This window comes from Aegilops tauschii, chromosome 2 (assembly GCF_002575655.3).
Source record: "Aegilops tauschii subsp. strangulata cultivar AL8/78 chromosome 2, Aet v6.0, whole genome shotgun sequence".
NCBI classification, from domain to species: domain Eukaryota; kingdom Viridiplantae; phylum Streptophyta; class Magnoliopsida; order Poales; family Poaceae; genus Aegilops; species Aegilops tauschii.
Genome location: NC_053036.3, coordinates 89,924,904 through 89,946,549, shown reverse-complemented (window position 1 = coordinate 89,946,549; position 21,646 = coordinate 89,924,904). Strand labels below are relative to the sequence as shown.

General features: G+C 43.6%; 1 protein-coding gene across 4 annotated transcripts; it reads right to left on the bottom strand.

Moving 5' to 3' along the window:
• Positions 1–1,106: 1,106 nt before the first annotated feature.
• Positions 1,107–7,501, bottom strand: LOC109748902 (BRCA1-associated RING domain protein 1). Of its 4 annotated transcripts, none has more exons than XM_040401711.3 (14): positions 7,228–7,501; positions 6,798–6,890; positions 5,056–5,144; positions 4,570–4,821; positions 4,370–4,470; positions 4,074–4,263; positions 3,901–3,995; positions 3,701–3,826; positions 3,519–3,620; positions 3,319–3,420; positions 3,108–3,231; positions 2,738–2,903; positions 2,369–2,526; positions 1,107–1,832 (listed from the first exon to the last, which is right to left on the bottom strand). In XM_040401711.3, the coding sequence occupies exons 1-14, from the start codon at positions 7,337–7,339 to the stop codon at positions 1,479–1,481; spliced, it is 2,064 nt and encodes a 687-aa protein (XP_040257645.2). In that variant the 5' UTR covers positions 7,340–7,501; the 3' UTR covers positions 1,107–1,478. The 4 variants fall into 4 exon arrangements, with proteins under 4 accessions (XP_040257645.2, XP_045088582.1, XP_073364151.1 ...); XM_045232647.2 differs by having other exon boundaries at positions 3,519–3,617; positions 7,228–7,500; XM_073508050.1 differs by lacking the exon at positions 7,228–7,501 and having other exon boundaries at positions 6,798–7,059.
• Positions 7,502–21,646: the final 14,145 nt, after the last annotated feature.

Below are 21,646 nucleotides of genomic sequence, written 5' to 3'. Positions count from 1 at the left end.
ATTTGTGTTCCTTCACACATTTCCTCTGTATTCTTGTCTATCATTACTTTCTTTTGTGGGGGTCACTACTTGTTTTTTTGATGAGTCTGACCAACATAGTTTATTTAACCAGGCCATTGGAAGTGATCACACTACTGTTTCGTCGAAGAAGAATAGTTCTGAAGTAGTGGATGATTGTTATCATGACTTCCTGATGAAAGATGATTTGGGCATTGTGTGCCGTGTTTGTGGTTTGGTCCAGCAACACGTCAAGATTGCAGTGGAAAAAGGTATGGAGTTCCCGATCCAAATTGGTCCAATTTACTTTCCTGAATACCATAGAGGTAATTGCTAAAAGATTCAAAGTACACAACTTCATTTGGCATCTCAGCATCAACTAATTATAGCATCTTGTCAATCGAACTCATTGATGATCGATTCTGGATGTTATAGTTCAAATTTAGTTCATCGGTTATTCGTCCTCGATGATTGATAGAAGAATCAAATTTCCTATATGAACACTCATTACACGTGTTTTAACTTTTGACTGATACAGTTGATTTTTGTTTGAATTTCCACCTTTTTTCTGTTTAAAAGAGGGCTTTACTGGGATGCAGTTCAAATTTAGACTAAATCCCCCCCACCCCGCGGCTAAAACATGTAGATTTCTTTGAAAAAAAGAGAGCAGTTCCCTTTATTTTCCTTATCAGTGGAGCCACATCTCTCATTTCCTCTTCCTTGCAGCAGCGCAACCAATCACACAGAAGGTACCTTCCAGAACCCAGAAGCTGCAAACTGATCTGGAGGCAACTACCAATCCTTTATGAGATAATTCTTCAAGTAGACCCTCAGCATTCAGAACAGATGAAACCTCACCAAGTGGAAGGTTTTAATTTCTTGATCAAGAACTTGGCAGATAAGAACAACCCTGGAGGTTGTATTCTAGCACATGCACCAGGTTCTGGAAAGACTTTCATGCTGATTAGCTTTGTTCAAAGCTTCCTGGCCAGATACCCGGCAGGAAGGCCATTGATTATCCTTCCAAAGGGCACTCTGGCAACATGGAGAACAGAATTTGTCCTTCGGCATATCAAAGACATGCATAGCCTTGTACTAGAAGAGGCCGGTAAAGCAACGTGCCAACCGTCTTAGCACATGGAAATTGACACCTTCAGTATCACGGAATAACCGTCTGACACAAGCACTAGAAGAGGCCAGTAAACAAGCAATCCAGCACAAAAACAACAACAACGGCATCACCCTATAGCCTATTGGGTGAGCAGAGTATGTGATTTGTCAACTTCCAATGGGGCCAGTAAACAAGCAATCCGGCACCAAAACAACAACGACGACGACGACGACATCACCCTGTAGCCTATTGGGTGAGTAGAGTATGTGATTTGTCAACTTTCAACAGCCCCCCTCACACCTCGTGTGGGGGGCTAAACCAAAAGAGTTGTCGTAACGCGAGCAAAAAGCCACCACCCGAAGCACGCCCTTCACTTGCATATCTTGGTGAAGACACCGGTCGGTTTTAGGAATAGTACATCGTAGCACAGGATAGCATCGAACAGCTGCAGGTGTCTGATCATCCGCGCTCCCGATCCCACGTACTTGTTGCACTCCTGCACCTCAAGATCGAAATCCGAAGTGGGCGTCCTTGGAGGGCCGCCGTGGTAGATGAAGTACACCTCTGCTGGATTTCTTTTCAGATTCTCACGTAACCCGTCTGGGCTGATTCCCTCCAGTACTTGCCCTCCACCAGCTGCTATGAGATTCTGGATGTCCTCTCTGTCTTCTGGGTGCATGTATGCGCTGAAGCAGAAATGCAGTCCTGAGAGCAGTTTTCGTGCCTGCAAAACATCATTTTCTCGTCATTTGGCTGTTGAAAGGCATTCCCAATAGTGCTTTTATTAGACAATAATTGAAATGCACTCATTTTAGACCATTGAAGTGCATCATAAAATAAACACACTACGGTGTATGGCACTCCAAAACACCGCATTTCGGGAAATGTCACTTCGAAAGAGAATTGTAAACTACTGCTGCAAAAGATAATTGCTTTGTTGAATGTGGATGCGATAAAAATATGGAAATATGTCTAGCACCCCAACTTGTAAAAAAATACTTGGAATACCCTGACCACACGACACCTAGATTTCTCTAAAGATGCACTTTAAGCCTTTGACATCAAACAGTCTCTGTATGAACATTTCGATAGAATTTTAAACTTGTTCGAAGTAGGAAACTTTTTCACAAAAGAATTGTAAGCCAATTCCCTGAACTTACGCATAAGACAAACTGCAATCAGTTTTTATCACATGTGTTTTTCTCTATTTACTATTTAGAATTCGTAGAGAATATATTATTGCTAGACATGTATACATACCCCTTCAGCAGCTCCAGCTCTTCCTTTCGCTGGTCCATCAATTGATGTGCGTGCACCATCGTAGAATTTCACCTCATAAGAAATTTCCGGGCTTGGAATCAGCTTTGCCAAGCAAGGCTTTGGACCTGAAATCCTTTCCACCAAGCAATCCACAACCCCTAAGACAGGAATATGACATGAACTGCTTTAGTGCAGGGATAATAATATTCTCTGCCGAGCTAGGATAAGTTTTAGATGACACACGGATAAATGGAAGTGCAAATAGACCAGCAGCTTGTTACATTAAGCAGAATGTAACATGAACTCGGAAGTAGTACAATTATCATCAATAGTACAAACACGGGAGATGTAAGATGGGCTAATACTAACATCCGGCTGCGACAACCCATTTCCCAGACAGTATAGCCATCTGGACCTCATATGATCTGCCACATCGAGAACCAGCGTTTCTGCCCACAATAACATGAGTCACAGTTTTGTCCCATTCCTGAGCCAAGGTTGAACTGGTCAAGGATGCAAATTCTTTCAAGGAATCCTGCTTGACAAACGTAAACAATTGTATCACAGCTTAGTATGGAACATAACTTAATTCGAAAACAGGCAAATTATATATAGTTTAAATTTCACCATAAAGTTGGATTGCTGCATTACTTGTCCATTCACATGTTTGCTAGTATTGTTCAGATATATCCAAATGCTCTGAAAGGAGAGTATTGTTTGCTAGTATAGTCCACGCTACCTTTTCTGATGCACTTAAAGCTATGCCGAGCAAAACCCACTGATCCAAAGGGGTACTAGACTGGTTTGCTAGTTTGTCTTCTGCTCGGTAATTGGTAGAAATTCCTTCTTTGTCCGTACATTGGCTGCAATGATGAAATAAAGAGCAAATTATAGAAGAATATTAATGAATGATGATTGAACATCTGATCAGTAACCTCCGCCACGCATACCCCTGAGGCGAGGAAGAACTTGAGGTGTTCAGCTGATCTACTTGTAGATCTTCCCCTCTATGAAGGGCAGATATTCCTTCTTTAATTAAATATTGGCTGGAACTACAAAATACAAAAAAATCAACAACAAAAAATGAAATATTAATGATTAACCAAACGAACGGAACCCTCTCCAAGGCGGGTGAAGAAAGATGGCATACCCAGGCACTAGTCCAGGCAAAGGAGAATTTGATGTGACGAGTGGATTAAATTGTTTATCTTCCATTTGGCAATCGACGGAAATTTCTTTAGCTGGGCAACTGCTGGAATGAGTACATACAACAGTGAATTATAAAATGAAGGATTAATCAAGTAACATGAAGGTTGAAGAAAAATCACATACTTCTGAAGGACAGTGGAAGGAATGTCACTTCCAATTATTGGTGAGCTCATCTCATTGCCCAGCAATGGATTAATTTGGTTATCTTCCATTTGGCAATCGGCAGAAATTTCGTTAGCTGGACTTTGGCTGAAATGACCAAATATAACACTGGATTAGAAAATGAAGGATTAATCAAGTTACATGAAAGAAAGATCACGTACTTTTGAGGGTCGGGGGAAAGAATGCCAGTCTCAATTGTTGGTGAGCTCATCTCATCAGGTGGTGCATGCATGGGACACCAAACATGGAGATTCTCCTTCAAAATCAAAACTAGACATGTCAGAACATCAGTGTTTATAAATGGATCAAGGACAAGGTATACTCAAAAGCTTACAACATCCCAGCGGCATTCTGGTATCATGAATGCACATGGGACATGATAAGTATTGGGGCACCCCGCGCGATAACAACCAAGTGCTGCTCCCCGGAGATTGCATCTGCTGCAATCCCATCTTGAACCACGCTCGATTTCACTCTCGACGTTCTCAAAAGTACCGTCGTCGTTGGATTTCACTTTTGGGGCCCTTCAGGAACATGGGTAAAGAATGAAAAGGATGGATGAACACTGTGTATGATGATTCTAAATAAATTAAATATGAAGAATTAAACATGGTGTATAAAGAAACTTACCAAACCATGCACTTGAAGTGGACATATATGGCGTTAGTAGCGTCGGCCTCGTCACTGGACACAATCCTTCCATTGTGATACAGTACCAGCGGACCATGCACCTGACATAGGAAGAGTGAACATGTTTTAGTGCCAGTACAAATAAGAAGACTTCAGCAGATCAATTTTTACTTGATGTATGTAAATGATATGCAACATACCGGCTCACTGGTTCTAAATGATTGGCAGAAAGCACATTCATCTTCGTATAAGCCGGTTGGTGTTTGAACTCTCCCCAACCCAGTAGCACCTTCTTTGTCTACCAACCTGGCACGTTTCCCTGGACCCTTGCCTTTTCTGCAGGAACGCAGGTGCTCCCCGGTGTTACTTGCATTAATACCTGGTGATTCACCTTTGGTTGCATCAACACCGAATTTCCTCTTCCGGCCTTTCATAGGGGAAGCACTTCTATTCTGTAATAACAAAAGGATATCAGTCAGAATGTTGAATCACAATGTATATATGTAATTCATCAAGGAGTAAACAATCGATTCTATTAAATGGTTGCCAATCCAGCACTTTCGTTAGCATGAAACTGTGTTTTATCTCTATGCATAAATAATAGTGCACGGATCCATAAGGATCAGGGCACGTCGAAAACTGAACATATTTATCTCAAAGGAGAAAGGAATGCACAAAGTACGTACCCAAACATGTCGCAGAGACTCAGGATCAGCGTAGCCAGGTTGTATTTCTACGTTGAACAGCATGCCGGTACGAGCAGCAGAGTTGGTACCTACAAGCATCAAAGCGGTGAGTAGAATGAAGCTGAAAGCATTGTTTCATCATAATTATTTCAGGCAACATTCTGTCCAGATGAACTGAATAATGACATAATTACATTTTACCATTATTCAGACAGGTCAGGGCCAGGCAGGTCAGGGCCAGTCATATTTTACCATTATTCAGAAACAAGTTATTACTACCTGCCTAGGAATTACAGTACATACTTGAGGAACAGTAAAAGGGGTAGGTAGAGCAGCACAATTCAGTTTTCAAAACCCCAGCTATCGATCCCCAGCGGGTGGATCATGGCATCACGGGAAGGCAACTCTGAATCTTTGACGCATCGAATCGCGGTCGGGTGCCAACTTTGAAACACGAACTACTACCATACATTACGCAAAAAGAAACGGAAATGTTGAGAAGAGCTTACGCGCATCCTAGGAACCGAGAAAAGGAAGGCAGTAATTAGGTCACGCGCACTGAATCCGTGCCTAGCGCCGGCGCGGCGGTTCACGCGACAGGGGTTTGGAGTTGGATGAATCGGGAAGGAGAAAAAGGATTCGATCGGAGCAATGAACGCGAGCCCGACGACGGCCGGAAGCGAGAGAAGGAGAAGGGGGCGAGCGGACCTGCGGAACGGGCGGAGGACGGCCGCGCGGCGGCCGCGGCGGGGCCGAACCCAGGTGGTGGCGACGACGTTATCCCTCTCGAGCCGCGGCGGGGCCGCCCCCGCATCCCCATCGATCGAAACCGGCACGAGCGGCGGCTACCTGGACGGCGATGTCATGCGACGGCGGAGCGGTTGGTTGACGGGACAGGGCGGGCGGGCGGGCGGCGCTGTGGAGTGGGCGGGAGGAGCGAGGCGGAGGATTTGACAGCGGGCGCGGGATGGGCAGGGGGCCGCGGCGATTGGCTAGCGCTCTTATATAGTCAAAAAAGTCTCCCTCGCTCATCACTCCTCTGACTGGCTGCGCCCCACCCCTACAGCCCTAGCCTTTTTTCCGCATGAAGAAAGATTTCCTCGTGCTTGACGTAGATCGGGAGCGATCTGCACAGCAGGCCATGCTTTGGCTCCGCATTAATTCTCTCGCAAAGGTTCGGAGGCAGTGATTAATTGGGGGCAAGCAAGAACAGCTAGGATGCACAAGAAAATCCAGCAAAGATAATTAATAATGATAACTGAAGTACCAGTAGTAGATGTGCGTCGATGCTTATCAACGAAGTATTCTTCCTGGAAGACAAATCTCTTTCCCTGGAAGAAAATCTTCCGTGTTAATTTTCTGGCAAAGGTTTGATTTTGGGGCAGCGATTAATTGGGGGGGGGGGGGGGGGGGGGGGCGAGCAAGAACAGCGAGGATGCATGCACAGGAAAATCCAGCCAAGATAATTAATAATGACTCAAGTAATAGATGGGCACATCGATTAGCAAATATTCTCTTCATGGTCCCCGCAAAAAAAATATTTTCTTCATGGAAAACAGATCTTTCTCCGGAGAAAGAAAGCGGGAGAGAAATCCCTTCGGGCCGTCTGCTGCAACTGTTGTCCGATGGACACGCGCATGTTGAAAAGAGCGTATTGGCCATGATGAGCGAGGACAAAAATGGTGACGAAATCCCGCTTATGCTGGTGAAAAGAATGTAAATAAGGGAGGAATCGGCGATACCCATCTCTTCATCGTTTCGCCAACGGAGACGACGCCGTTGCCACATGGCCGAGACCACCCCTGACCACCAACTCCATAGAGTCAAGACCATCGCTAACCACCAGAGCAAGAACAACGAGGATGCATGCACAGGGAAAATCCAGCCAAGATAATTAATAATTACTCAAGTAATAGATGGGCACATCGATTAGCAAATATTTTCTTCATGGTCCCCGCAAAAAAAAATTATTTTCTTCATGGAAAACAGATCTTTCTCGGGAGAAACAAAGCGGGAGAGAAATCCCTTCGGGCCATCTGCTGCAACTATTGTCCGATGGACACGCGCGTGATGAAAAGAGCGTATTGGCCGTGATGAGTGAGGACAAAAATGGTGACGAAATCCCGCTTATGCTGGTGAAAAGAATGTAAATAAGGGAGGAATCGGCGATACCCATCTCTTCATCGTTTCGCCAACGGAGACGACGCCGTTGCCACATGGCCGAGACCACCCCTGACCACCAACTCCACAGAGTCGAGACCATCGCTAACCACCATCGCCACATAGTCGCCGACGAGGTCGGGATTCGCCCCGATAGATCAAGCACGGGCGGAGGGGGCAAGGATGCGACGGGGAGTTCTCTAGTTGTCTATTTCATTGACAGGCGGCCCGAGTGCCGGTGCCGGTAAAGGCGGCGCTAGGGTTAGAGCGGGAGGGGGGGTACGGGATCGGGGCAGAAAGCGAGCGGGACATATAAAGGGCCGAGGACACTAAAGGCGGCGCTAGGGTTAGAGCGGGGGGGGGGGGGGGGGGGGGGGGGGGAGGGAGTGAGGGGTACCGGATGGGGGGAGAAAGCGAGCGAGAAAAAAAAGGGCCGAGGACACTCTATGCGTGAATCTTGTAACAAAATGTACGGTTTGAGAATCGACTAGGGCGTAAAAATAAACACGTGACATATTCTTTGCGGTATTAATTTAATGACTATAGTTATGCTGAGGTACGAGACTATGCAGTGGGAAAGGGGACAAGATAGGGTTTGATTATTGGTCATTTCAATGGTTGTGATCCACACGAGCTTAAATGATCATCAATGTTAAATGTACGTGGGCTCTATAGTTCATCAACCACAAGCCATAAAATGAGTGTGCTGAACTGATGATATTATGCACTCAAATGATATGCTATGCAAATTTGGTTGTTTGGCGACAGACCTTTTCTAACTTTTATTTTTCAACAGTATATAGGTTAGAAAATAGGGTTTTGGACTTGCTTTACAGATAAAGCAATGAGTTTAATTAACAATGACACCAAAATGTGGTAGTAGATGAGTACCTTTGTAACCAAATTAAACAAAAAAAAACATCTTATATCTTGTTACGGAGGTAGTAGATGTTAAGCTCAACAGTGAGTAAGCCCAAAGGGAACAAAGAAAACAAAAACAAAATCTGCCAAGGCAAGAATGCTACGTCATAGGCGAAGTAAGATGACTGGCTACCTCAAGCAGCCAAGGAGGAGGGCATCAAGTGCTTCGCCATCCCTGCCTCTAGAGAGTGACCACTATTGCTGAACCAAAGCAACATAGACGAAAGTGAGTCATGACATGAATACCCTCGATAATAAATCTTATTGCAGATAGTCCCAAGAGCCAAGCCAACATAGTAAACCCAATCCATAGGAGGCACGTCCTCTTGCTAGGTAAGGTTTCCTAAATGGTAAAAAGGACGTCCATGCTCGTAGGGCTTTAAGGGCATCTTCACGCAGATCCGTAAGCCTCCCGCAACCATTTGGATTGCGCTGTCTGAACCGCGAAATCCATCCAACATCGACCTGTATCGGTCCGCGGGGTGGTCCGAACGCGATTTCTCCCGCAAACCGAAGACAAAAGTGAGGGAGGTTTGCGGGAGTCTGGACCGCTCCCAAGTACACTTCTGACCCCTGGCACACCAAAAATTCGTCACCCGCCCCTCCCGCGTTTTCCTTTTGATGCACGCGCTGCATACCGCGCCGCATTCATGCCGGCCTAGAGCACACGGAGGCCAGCATTGATGCCACGATGTGACCGGAGGGCGGGAGGGCGGCGCTGACCGACGCGACCTCTCGGCAGCCGCCGCTTCAATGCGGACGCAGGTTCCCGAGGAACCAACTCCGGCCGCTGCGCCGCATTGAAGCGGCTGACCGGCCCTTCGCATGGCCTGGCCGCGGCTATTTAAGCCGCGCTCCGGCGCCGTCCACATCGCATCATCCTCCTTCCTCCTCCTCCTCCTCGCCATACTCCCCCTCCACATCTCCGGCGATGGGCAAGTCCTGGGAGTCGGCACCGGCAGGCGGTTCTGGGGTGCGATCTAGCGGCTCGTGGAGACTTCGCCCTCGGACTCCGGGGCCGTCGTCCTCGTCGGCTGGCGGCGACCCGGCGCGGGAGGAGATCGTCATCTCCTCCGGCGACGAGAAGGACCAGCAGCCACCACTGCCACAGTCCGCGCCAACGGTGCCTGTCCAGGTCTACGCCGGCACTGCCGCGGAGTTCGAGGAGAAGACGGAGATGATGCTTCGTCGCTTCGTCGTCCACACCAACGGCCCGGCTCCGCCACTAGGGGCGCTCCTCCCCGTGAAGATGGAACCGGCATCCCCTCCATGCTATCCGCCGCCGCGCAGCCGCGGTGTCCAAATCGGACACCGCGTCAAGGAAGAGTGGCTCTCACTGCCACCTCGGCGCGCCGTGAAGGAGGAGCGGCTCTCGCCGGCGCGTCGTGAAGGTGGAGCACTACTCGTGTCACCTCGCCGCGTAGTCAAGGAGGAGTGCTGCTGCTATGTCTCTGTCGTATCTATAATTTTTTATTGTTCCATGGCAATATCCTACAACTTTTACATACTTTTGGCAACAGTTTATATGATTTTCTTGGACTAACATATTGATCCAGTGCCCACTGCCATTTCCTGTTTGTTGCATGTTTTTTGTTTCGCAGAAAATCCATATCAAACGGAGTCCAAACGGGATAAAAACTTATGGAGTTTTTTTGGAATATAAGTGAATTTTGGGAAGTGGAATCAACGCGAGACGATGCCCGAGGGGCCCACAAGGACGGAGGGCGCGCCCTGGGCCCTTGTGGCCACTCCATAAGGCGGTTGGTGCCCTTCTTCTGGCGCAATAAAGCTAATATCCGGATAAAAATCGTGTTAAAATTTCAGCCCAATCAGAGTTACGGATCTCCCGGAATTTAAGAAATAGTGAAAGGCCAGAATCTGGGAGCGCAGAAACAGAAGGAAACAGAGAGAGAGATCCAATCTCGGAGGGGCTCTCGCCCCTCCGCCGCCACGGAAGCCAAGGACCAGAGGGGAAACCCTTCTCCCATCTAGGGGGAAGGTCAAGGAAGAAGAAGAAGGGGGGCTCTCTCCCCCTCTCTCCCAGCGGCGCCGGAGCGCCACCGGGGCCATCATCGCAACGACAATCTACATCAACAACTTCGCCGCCGTCATCACCAACTCTCTCCCCCTCTATGCAGCGGTGTAACACCCCTTCTCCCCATTGTAATCTCTACTTGAACATGATGCTCAACACTATATATTATTTCCCAATGATGTATGGCTATCCTATGATGTTTGAGTAGATCCATTTTGTCCTATGGGTTGATTGATGACCGTGATTGGTTTGAGTTGCATGTTTTATTATTGGTGATGTCCTATGGTGCTCTCCGTGTCGCGCAAGCGTGAGGGATCCCCGTTGTAGGGTTTGCAATATGTTCATGATTTGCTTATGGTGGGTGGCGTGAGTGATAGAAGCACAGACCCGAGTAAGTAGGTTGTTTGCGTATGGGAATAAAGAGGACTTGATACTTTAATGCTATGGTTGGGTTTTACCTTAATAATCTTTAGTACTTGCGGATGCTTGCTAGAGTTCCAACCATAAGTGCATATGATCCAAGAAGAGAAAGTATGTTAGCTTATGCCTCACCTTCATATAAAATTACAATAATGATTACCGGTCTAGTTATCGATTGCCTAGGGACAAATAACTTTCTCGTGACAAAAAGCTCTCTACTAAAACTAACTTAGTTGTGTCTTTATCGAAACATCCCCTAGTTTTTATTTACGTGCTCTTTATTATATTGCAAACCTATCCTACAACACCTACAAAGTACTTCTAGTCTCATACTTGTTCTAGGTAAAGTGAACGTTAAGCGTGCGTAGAGTTGTATCGGTGGTCGATAGAACTTGAGGGAATATGTGTTCTACCTTTAGCTCCTCGTTGGGTTCGACACTCTTATTAATCGAGAAAGGCTACAACTGATCCCCTATACTTGTGGGTTATCAAGACCCTTTTTCTGGCGCCGTTGCCGGGGAGCAATAGCGTGGGGTGAATATTCTCGTATGTGCTTGTTTGCGTTACCACTAATTAATTTTTATTTTGTGCTCTTGTTTTCTATCTTTAGTTATGGGTAGGGAATGCAAAATACCAGAAAAAATTAGTTGTACCTGCTCAACCAATGGTTGAAGAACCACCCAAAATCTATCATACTGCTGAAGCTTTTTACTTGGATCATCTTCGGTCCTTATGTGCTCGTGCTGAAACCCCAACTAGCTTAGCTGAGGGCAAATCTTTAGATGAGCATGCTTGTTATGTGCCACACCGCTTATCTCAAAAAGGGAAACTTTTACTAGATCAAATTCACGTTTGCAATGCTATGCTTGGAATTTATGTGAAATATATGATTTTACTTGTTGTTCTGAAGACCCTAAGAAACACCTTCCCTACCAATGTGAGTTTAGTGATAATGGAATTGTATCTTCATATGCTAAGGGTGTTTATAATTACTATGATGTTCAACAAATTGAAGAATTTGTCGCTTTTAAGGGTGCTTATGAAATTGCTTATTTGATTGAAACGTATGATGCTACTCTTTACAAATCTGGAAATTTTGCCATACTTAAATATTGCTATGATAATTATGCTTCTAATGCCTATGTTAAACCATATATTGAGGACTCCTCCGCTGTCCAAGAAGAGATTAACATTTTGCAGGAGTCTATGGAAGTAGAAATTGATGAAACTGTGAGCTCATTGGATGAAAGAGATGATGAGGAGAGCGAAGAACAAAAGGAGGAGGAGCGGATTAGCTACCCGTTCCCACCTTCTAATGAGAGTAAACCTCCAACTCATACATTGTTTAATGTCCATTCGTTCTTACCGAAGGATGAATGCTATGATAATTGCTATGATCCCGTTGCTTGTGGCCAAGATGCCAATATGAATTATGCTTATGGAGATGAACTTGCTATAGTTCCTTATGTTAAGAATGAAATTGTTGCTATTGCACCCACACATGATAGTCCTATTACCTTTTTGAATTCTGCAAACTACACTATATCGGAGAAGTTTGTTCTTATTAAGGATTATATTGATGGGTTGCCTTTTACCATTGCACATGATAATTTTGATGAATGTAATATGCATGTGCTTGCTGCTCCTACTTGCAATTATTATGAGAGAGGAACTACATCTCCACCTCTCTATGTTTCCAACACGATAAAATTGCAAGGAACTACTTATGCTATGTATTGACCTTTACTTGATGTGCATGAATTGTTCTTGTATGACATGCCGATGCATAGGAAGAGAGTTAGACTTCGTCATTGCATGATTTATGTTGCTTTGTTTCACTACTAAATGCCAAATCATTGCTAATTAAAATTGGCTTTGATATACCTTGGGATCCGGGTGGATCCATTACTTGAGCACTTTATGCCTAGCTTAATGGCTTTAAAGAAAGAGCCGCCAGGGAGACAACCGGAAGTTTCAGAGAGTCATTTATTTCTGTTGAGTGCTTTTATAAAGTTTAAAAACAAAAAAATATAGAGGGGAACTTAAAACTTCACAAAAAGAGAAGGATTGAAAAGTGATGCATTGGTGAAGTGAGGGTCGACCTTGAACACTTGTGTTCATGCTCAGATGGAAACAATGTAGAATTTTCACGAAGATTGTCACAAAAATAATTATCCCCTTGTACAAATCCATTGTATTACAAAAATAATGTGCCATGATTTGCCTTTAAGATGATTAGATTGCTTGTTGGTATGTGCGGTGCAGGAACAGAAACTTTGGCTGTAGCGCGTGAATTTTCATTTTTTACTGGAACGTCAAACGTTTCTGAAACTTTTTGCACAGTATTGCTATACATTTTTTATTTTGTCCTAATTTTTCAGAATTGTTGGAGTTACAAAAGTATGGTTGATGTTCAAATTGCTACAGACTGTCCTGTTTAAGACAGATTCTGAAGGAAATATGCCCTACAGGCAATAATAAAGTTGTTATTTGTATTTCCTTATATCATGATAAATGTTTATTATCCATGCTAGAATTGTATTAACCGGAAACTTAATATGTGTGTGAATACATAGACAAAACAGAGTGTCCCTAGTATGCCTCTACTTGACTAGCTCGTTAATCAAAGATGGTTATGTTTCCTGACCATAGACATGTGTTGTCATTTGATGAATGGGATCACATCATTAGAGAATGATGTGATGGACAAGACCCATCCGTTAGGTTAGCATTATGATCATTGAGTTTTATTGCTATTGCTTTCTTCATGACTTATACATGTTCCTCTGACTATGAGATTATGCAACTCTCGAATACCGGAGGAACACCTTTTGTGCTATCAAACATCACAACGTAACTGGGTGATTATAAATATGCTCTACAGGTGTCTCCAAAGGTGTTTGTTGGGTTGGCATAGATCGAGATTAGGATTTGTCACTCCAAGTATCGGAGAGGTATGTCTGGGCCCTCTCGGTAATGCACATCACTATAAGCCTTGCAAGCAATGTGACTAATGAGTTAGTTGCGGGATGATGCATTACAGAATGATTAAAGAGACTTGCCGGTAACGAGATTGCACTAGGTATGATGATACCGACGATCGAATCTCGGGCAAGTAACATACCGATGACAAAGGGAACAACGTATGTTGTTATGCGGTTTGACCGATAAAGATCTTTGTAGAATATGTAGGAGCCAATATGAGCATCCAGGTTCCGCTATTGGTTATTGACCGGAGATGTGTCTCGGTCATGTCTACATAGTTATCGAACCCGTAGGGTCCGCACACTTAACGCTCGATGACGATTTGTATTATGAGTTATGTGATTTGATGTACCGAAGTTTGTTCGGAGTCCCGGATGAGATCACGGACATGACGAGGAGTCTCGAAATGGTTGAGAGGTAAAGATTCATATATTGGAAGGTTGCATTTGGACATCAGAATGGTTCCAAGTGATTCGGACATTTTTCCGGAGTGCCGGGAGGTTACCGGAACCCCCCGGGAGAAGTTATGGGCCTTATGGGCCATAAGAGGGAAGCACACTAGCCCATAATTTAAGGGGCTAGTGCACACCCCTTGGGCAGGAGGCCGATTAGGACTAGGAGAAGGGGGCCGGCCCCCCTTTCCTTCGCCTTCTCCCTTCCCCCTTTCCTACTCCGTGTGGGAGGTGGAATCCTACTAGGACTAGGGAGTCCTAGTAGGACTCCACACCTTGGCACGCCCCCTAGGGCCGGCTAACTCTCCCTCTCCCTCCTTTATATACGGGGGCACCCTAGAACACACAAGTTGATCTTTTAGCTGTGTGCGGTGCCCCCTCCACAGTTACACACCTCAGTCATATCGTCATAGTGCTTAGGCGAAGCCCTGCGCCGGTAACTTCATCATCACCGTCACCACGCCGTCGTGCTGACGGAACTCTCCCTCGGCCTCAACTGGATCAAGAGTTCGAGGGATGTCACCGAGCTGAACGTGTGCAGATCGCGGAGGTGCCGTACGTTCGGTACTTGGATTGGTTGGATCGCGAAGACGTTCGACTACATCAACCGCGTTAGTAAACGCTTCCGCTTTCGGTCTACGTGGGTACGTGGACACACTCTCCCCGCTCATTGCTATGCTTCTCCTAGATAGATCTTGCGTGATCGTAGGCAATTTTTTTGAAATGCCACGTTCCCCAACAGTGGCATCCGAGCCAGGTCTATGCGTAGTTGTTATATGCACGAGTAGAACACAAAGAGTTGTGGGCGATAATAGTCATACTGCTTACCAGCAACGTCTTACTTTGATTCGGTGGTATTGTTGGATGAAGCGGCCCAGACCAACATTACATGACCGCGTTCATGAGACTGGTTCTACCGCCATGCTTTGCACACAGGTGGCTAGTGGGTGTCTGTTTCTCCAAATTTAGTTGAATCGAGTTTGACTACGCCCGGTCCTTGTTGAAGGTTAAAACATCACACTTGACGAAAAATCATTGTGGTTTTGATGCGTAGGTAAGAACGGTTCTTGCTAGAAGCCCATAGCAGCCACGAAAAACTTGCAATAACAAAGTAGAGGACGTCTAACTTGTTTTTGCAGGGTTTGCTGTGATGTGATATGGTCAAGACATGATGTGATATAAATTGTTGTATGAGATGATCATGTTTTGTAACAGAGTTATCGGCAACTGGCAGGAGCCATATGGTTGTCGCTTTATTGTGTGCAATGCAATCGCCATGTAATTGTTTTTACTTTATCACTAAGCGGTAGCGATAGTCGTAGAAGGAATAGTTGGCGAGACGATAATGATGCTACGATGGAGATCAAGGTGTCGCGCCGATGACGATGGAGATCATGACGATGCTTCTATGATGGAGATCATGAGCATAAGATGATGATGGCCATATCATGTCACATATTTTGATTGCATGTGATGTTTATCTTTTGTGTATCTTATTTTGCTTAGTACGACGGTAGCATTATGAGATGATCCCTTACTAAAATTTCAAGGTATAAGTGTTCTCCCTAAGTATGCACCATTGCGACAGTTCTTCGTCCTGAGACACCACATGATGATCGGGTGTGATAAGCTCTACGTTCACATACAATGGGTGCAAGCCGGTTTTGTGCATGCAGAATACTCGGGTTAAACTTGACGAGCCTAGCATATGCAGATGTAGCCTCGGAACGCTGAGACCGAAAGGTCGAGCGTGAATCATATAGTAGATATGATCAACATAGTGCCGTTCACCATTGAAAACTACTCCATCTCACGTGATGATCGGACATGGTTTAGTTGATATGGCTCACGTGATCATTTAGATGACTCGAGGGGTGTCTATCTAAGTGGGAGTTCTTAAGTAATATGATTAATTGAACTTAAATTTATCATGAACTTAGTCCTGATAGTATTTGCATATCTATGTTGTAGATCAATAGCTCGCGTATAGCTTCCCCATTTTATTTATGATATGTTCCTAGAGAAAACTAAGTTGAAAGATGATAGTAGCAATGATGCGAACTAGGTCCGTGATCTGAGGATTATCCTCATTACTGCATAGAAGAATTATGTTCTTGATGCACCGCTAGGTGACAGAACTATTGCATGAGCAGATGCAGACGTTATGAACGTTTGACACGCTTGGTATGATGACTACTTGATAGTTTAGTGCACCATGATTTACGGCTTAGAACCAGGACTTTAAAAATGTTTTGAAACGACACGGAGCATATGAGATGTTCCAAGAGTTGAAATTGGTATTTCAGACTCATGCCCGAGTCGAGAGGTATGAGACCTCTGACAAGTATTTTGCCTACAAGATGGAGGAGAATAGCTCAACCAGTGAGCATGTGCACAGAATGTCTGAGTACTACAATCGCTTGAATCAAGTGGGAGTTAATCTTCTAGATAAGATAGTGATTAACAGAGTTCTCTAGTCACTATCACCATGTTACTAGAACTTCATGATGAACTATAATATGCAAGGGATGACGAAAAAGATTCCCCGAGCTCTTCGCGATACTGAAATCGGCGAAGGTAGAAATCAAGAAAAGCATCAAGTGTTGATGGTTGACAAGACCACTAGTTTCAAGTAAAAGGGCAAGGGAAAGAAAGGGAACTTCAAGAAGAATGACAAGCAAGTTGCCACTCCCATGAAGAAGCCCAAAGCTAGACCCAAGCCTAAAATTGAGTACTTCTACTGCAAAGGAAATGGTCACTGGAAGTAGAACTGCCGCAAATACTTGGCGGATAAGAAGGATGGCAAAGTGAACAAAGGTATATTTGATATACATGTTATTGATGTGTACTTTACTAGTGTTTATAGCAACCCCTGGGTATTTGATACTGGTTTAGTTGCTAAGAGTAGTAACTCAAAACAGTAGTTGCAAAATAAACACAGACTAGTTAAGGGCGAGGTGACAATGTGTGTTGGAAGTAATTCCAAGGTTGATAAGATCATCATCGCACACTCCCTTTACCTCCGGGATTAGTGTTGAACCTAAAATAAATGTTATTTTGTGTTTGCGTTGAGCATGAATATGATTGGATCATGTTTATTGCGATACGGTTATTCATTTAAGTCAGAGAATAATTGTTGTTCTGTTTATATGAATAAAACCTTCTATGGTCATACACCCAATGTAAATGGTTTACTGAATCTCGATCGTAGTGATACACATATTCATAATATTGAAGCCAAAAGATGCAAAGTTAATAATGATAGTGCAACTTATTTGTGGCACTGCCGTTTAGGTCATATTGGTGTAAAGCGCATGAAGAAACTCCATGCTGATGGGATTTTGGAATCACTTGATGCTTGCGAACCATGCCTCATGGGCAAGATGACTAAGACTCTGTTCTCCGGAACAATGGAGCGAGCAACTGACTTATTGGAAATAATACATACTGATGTATGCGGTCCGATGAGTGTTGAGGCTCGCGGTGGGTATCATTATTTTCTGACCTTCACAGATGATTTGAGCAGATATAGGTATATCTACTTAATGAAACATAAGTGTGGAACATTTGAAAAGTTCAAAGAATTTCAGAGTGAAGTAGAAAATCATCGTAACATGAAAATAAAAGTTCTACGATCTGATCGTGGAAGTGAATATTTGAGTTATGAGTTTGGTCTTCATTTGAAACAATGTGGAATAGTTTCGCAACTCACGCCACCTGGAACACCACAGTGTAATGGTGTGTCCGAACATCGTGACCGTACTTTATTAGATATGGTGCGATCTATGATGTCTCTTACTGAATTACCGCTATCGTTTTGGGGTTATACATTAGAGACAACTGCATTCACATTAAATAGGGCACCATCTAAATCCGTTGAGGCGACACCGTATGAACTATGGTTTGGCAAGAAACCTAAGCTGTTGTTTCTTAAAGTTTGGGGCTGTGATGCTTATGTGAAAAAGCTTCAACCTGATAAGCTCGAACCCAAATCGAAGAAATGTGTCTTCATAGGATACCCAAAGGAGACTGTTGGGTACACCGTCTATCACAGGTCCGAAGGCAAGATATTCGTTGCTAAGAATGTATCCTTTCTAGAGAAGGAGTTTCTCTTGAAAGAAGTGAGTGGGAGGAAAGTACAACTTGATGAGGTAATTGTACCTTCTCTCGAGTTGGAAAGTAGTTCATCACAGAAATTAATTCAGGTGATGCCTACACCAATTAGTGAGGAAGCTAATGATGATGATTATGACACTTCAGATCAAGTTACTACCGAACCTCGTAGGTTGATACGTCTCCAACGTATCTATAATTTATGAAGTATTCATGCCATGTTTACAATAGTTTTATATGATTTTGGTATGATTTGATTACAACTAACCCGGACTGATGCTGTTTTTAGCAGAACTACCGTTGTGTTGGTTTTTGTGCAGAAATAAAAGTTCTCGGAATGCGATGAAAATCAACGGAGAATTTTTGTGGAAAATATAAAAAATACTGGAATGAAGAGTTACCGGAGGGGAGTCCCATGGGCCCCACGAGGGTGGAGGGCACGCCCCTGTGCCTCGTGGACTTCCCGTGGGCCCCCCTAACTTGTTCTCGACGCCAACCTCTCCTATAAATACCCAAACCTCCAGAAAATAACCTAGATCGGAAGTTCCGCCGCCGCAAGCCTCTGTAGCCACGAGAAATCAATCTAGGCCCTCTCTGGCACCCTGCCGGAGGGGGCCATCATCACCGGAGGCCATGGAGAGGATCCCAGAGGGGCCATCATCTCCATGAAGGCCAAGATCCAGAGGGAGAACCTCTCCCCATCCAGGGGAGGCCATGAAGGAGAAATCACAAGGGGGAGAACCTCTCCTCCTCTCTCTCGGTGATGCCGGAGTGCCATTGGGAGGGGAATCATCGCCGTGGTGATCGTCTTCATCAACATCACCATTATCATCACCATCCTCATCTCTTTTACACGGTCCACTCTCCCGCACCCCGCTGTAATCCCTACTTGAACATGGTGCTTTATGCCACATATTATGATCCAATGATGTGTTGCCATCCTATGATGTTTTGAGTAGATATCCTTTATCTTTGGGATGATTGATGATCTAGATTGGTATGAGTTGTATGTTTTATTTTGGTGCTGTCCTATTGTGCCCTCCGTGTCGCGCAAGCGTGAGGGATTCCCGCTGTAGGGTGTTGTAATACGTTCATGATTCGCTTATAGTGGGTTGCTTGAGTGACAGAAGCATAAACCCGAGTAAGGGGGTTGTTGCGTATGGGATAAAGGGGACTTGATATGTTAATGCTATGGTTGGGTTTTTCCTTAATGATCTTTAGTAGTTGCGGATGCTTGCTAGAGTTCCAATCATAAGTGCATATGATCCAAGAAGAGAAAGTATGTTAGCTTATGCCTCTCCCTCATATGAAATTGCAATGATGACTACCGGTCTTGTTAACGATTGCCTAGGATAATTCCGCACACCGACCCATCATTATTCCACACTCGCTATTTATAATATTTAGTAATATATTCTAACTTTATGATAACAGCACCTACTTTTATATTTTAGCTCTCCGATATCATGCAAAGTTATCCTCTTCATACCCACAACGTAGTTTTATTTCTCGTTTCTAGTTGGAAGCAAACGATCGGTGTACGTAGAGTTGTATCAGTGGCAGATAGGACTTGAGAGAATATTGATCTTACCTTTAGCTCCTTGTGGGTTCGACACTCCATACTTATCACTTCTACCTTTGGGAATTGCTACGATGATTCCCTGCACTTGGGGATTATCAAGCTCTTTTATGGCGCCGTTGCCGGTGAGCAATAGCGTGGGGTTGATATTCTTGTGTGTGCTTGTTTGCTTTCTTCACTAAGTAGATTTTGTTTTTCCTTTTTGTTTCTGTTTAGTTGTGGGTGAAACATACAATTTTTTTTAAATAATAAAAAAAATTACTTGCCTCTCATGCCTAAAAAGTTTTTCAATAAGAGAAGTGATTGGAAGGTTATGCATTGAAGAAGTGAGGGTCGACCTTGAGCACTTGTGTTCATGCTGATGGAAACAATGTAAAACTTTTCATGGAAGCTTCTCTGAAAATAATTATACCCTTGTATATATCCATTGTATTATATAAAAATAATGTGCCAAGCTTTGGTTTTAGGATGATTAGATTGCTTGTTTACTATGTGCAGTACAAAAACAGAAACTTTGGCTATAGCGCGTGAATTTACATTTTTTTACTGGAAAGTCAAATGGTCTGAAACTTTTTGCACATTACTTATGTACAAATTTTTTAAATTTTCATATTTGTTTAGAATTTTTTGGACTTACAGAAGTTTATTAAACTTCCATATTACTACAGACTATCCAGTTTTTGACAGATTCTGTTTGCTGTGTGTTGATCGCTTATTTTGATGAATCTATGGGTAGTATCAGGGGTATGAACCATGGTGAAGTTGGAATACAGTAGATAAAGTGCTAATATGCAATTGGAATGAGTTTGTAACAGTACCTAAAGGTAGTGATTTGCTCTAGTATACTAACAGATCTCACAAAGTTTTTGTTAAGTTTTTGTGGATGAAGTGTTCGAAGAACGAGGAGTTACCAATGTGAGAAGAATAAAGAGAGGCAAGAGTTCAAGCTTGGGGATGACCAAGGCACCCCAAGTAAATATTCCAAGGATACTCAAGCATCTAAGCTTGGGGATGCCCCGGTTGGCATCCCATCTTTCTTCTTCAACAATTATCGGTATACCTTGTTTTGTTCACATGATTTGTGTCCTTTGTGTTTTTCTTTTTCCATGCTAGTATGAGATATCCCTTCATAGATTTATAGAATGATTCATGTGCTTCACTTATATCTTTTGAGTATGATTTTATAGAATGCTCTTTGCGCTTCACTTAAATCTTCTGAGTATGTTTTTATAGAATGCTTCGTGTGCTTCACTTATATATTTTGAGCTTGGATATTGGTTAGTCTATATTAATTGTAGACTGCTCCATGAACTTCACTTATATCTTTTGGAGTATGAATAATACTATCATCTAAAGTGGATTTGGAAGAGTGTCGACTTTAGTTAGTAATGATTCCACTATTTCGAAAGAGGTTCAAATTGATTATGAGAACAAAGTTGCTATCTATGATGATTATTGTGATGACATGTATGCTATAAAGAATAATGTTTACCATTAAACTTGTCATCATGATTTTAATTTTCAATTGGATTATCTCTCACATGACAGTTATTTTGTTGAGTTTGCTCCCACTATTCTGAATGAGAAGAATTTTGCTTATGTGGAGAGTAGTAAAATTTCTATGCTTGTAGATCATGAAAAGAATGCTTTACATGATGGTTATATTGTTGAACTCATTCATGATGCTACTGAAAATTATTATGAGGGAGGAATACATGCTTTTAGGAGTTGCAATAATATCAAGTTTCTTCTCTATGTGCTTAAAGTTTGGAAGTTATACTTGTTTGGCCTTCCTATGCTAGTTGATCCTTGTTCCTATAAATTGTGTGCTCATAAAATCCCTAGGCATAGGAAGTGGGTTAGGTTTAAATGTGCTAGTCATATTCTTCATGATGCTCTCTTTACGTTTCAATTCTTATCTTTTAT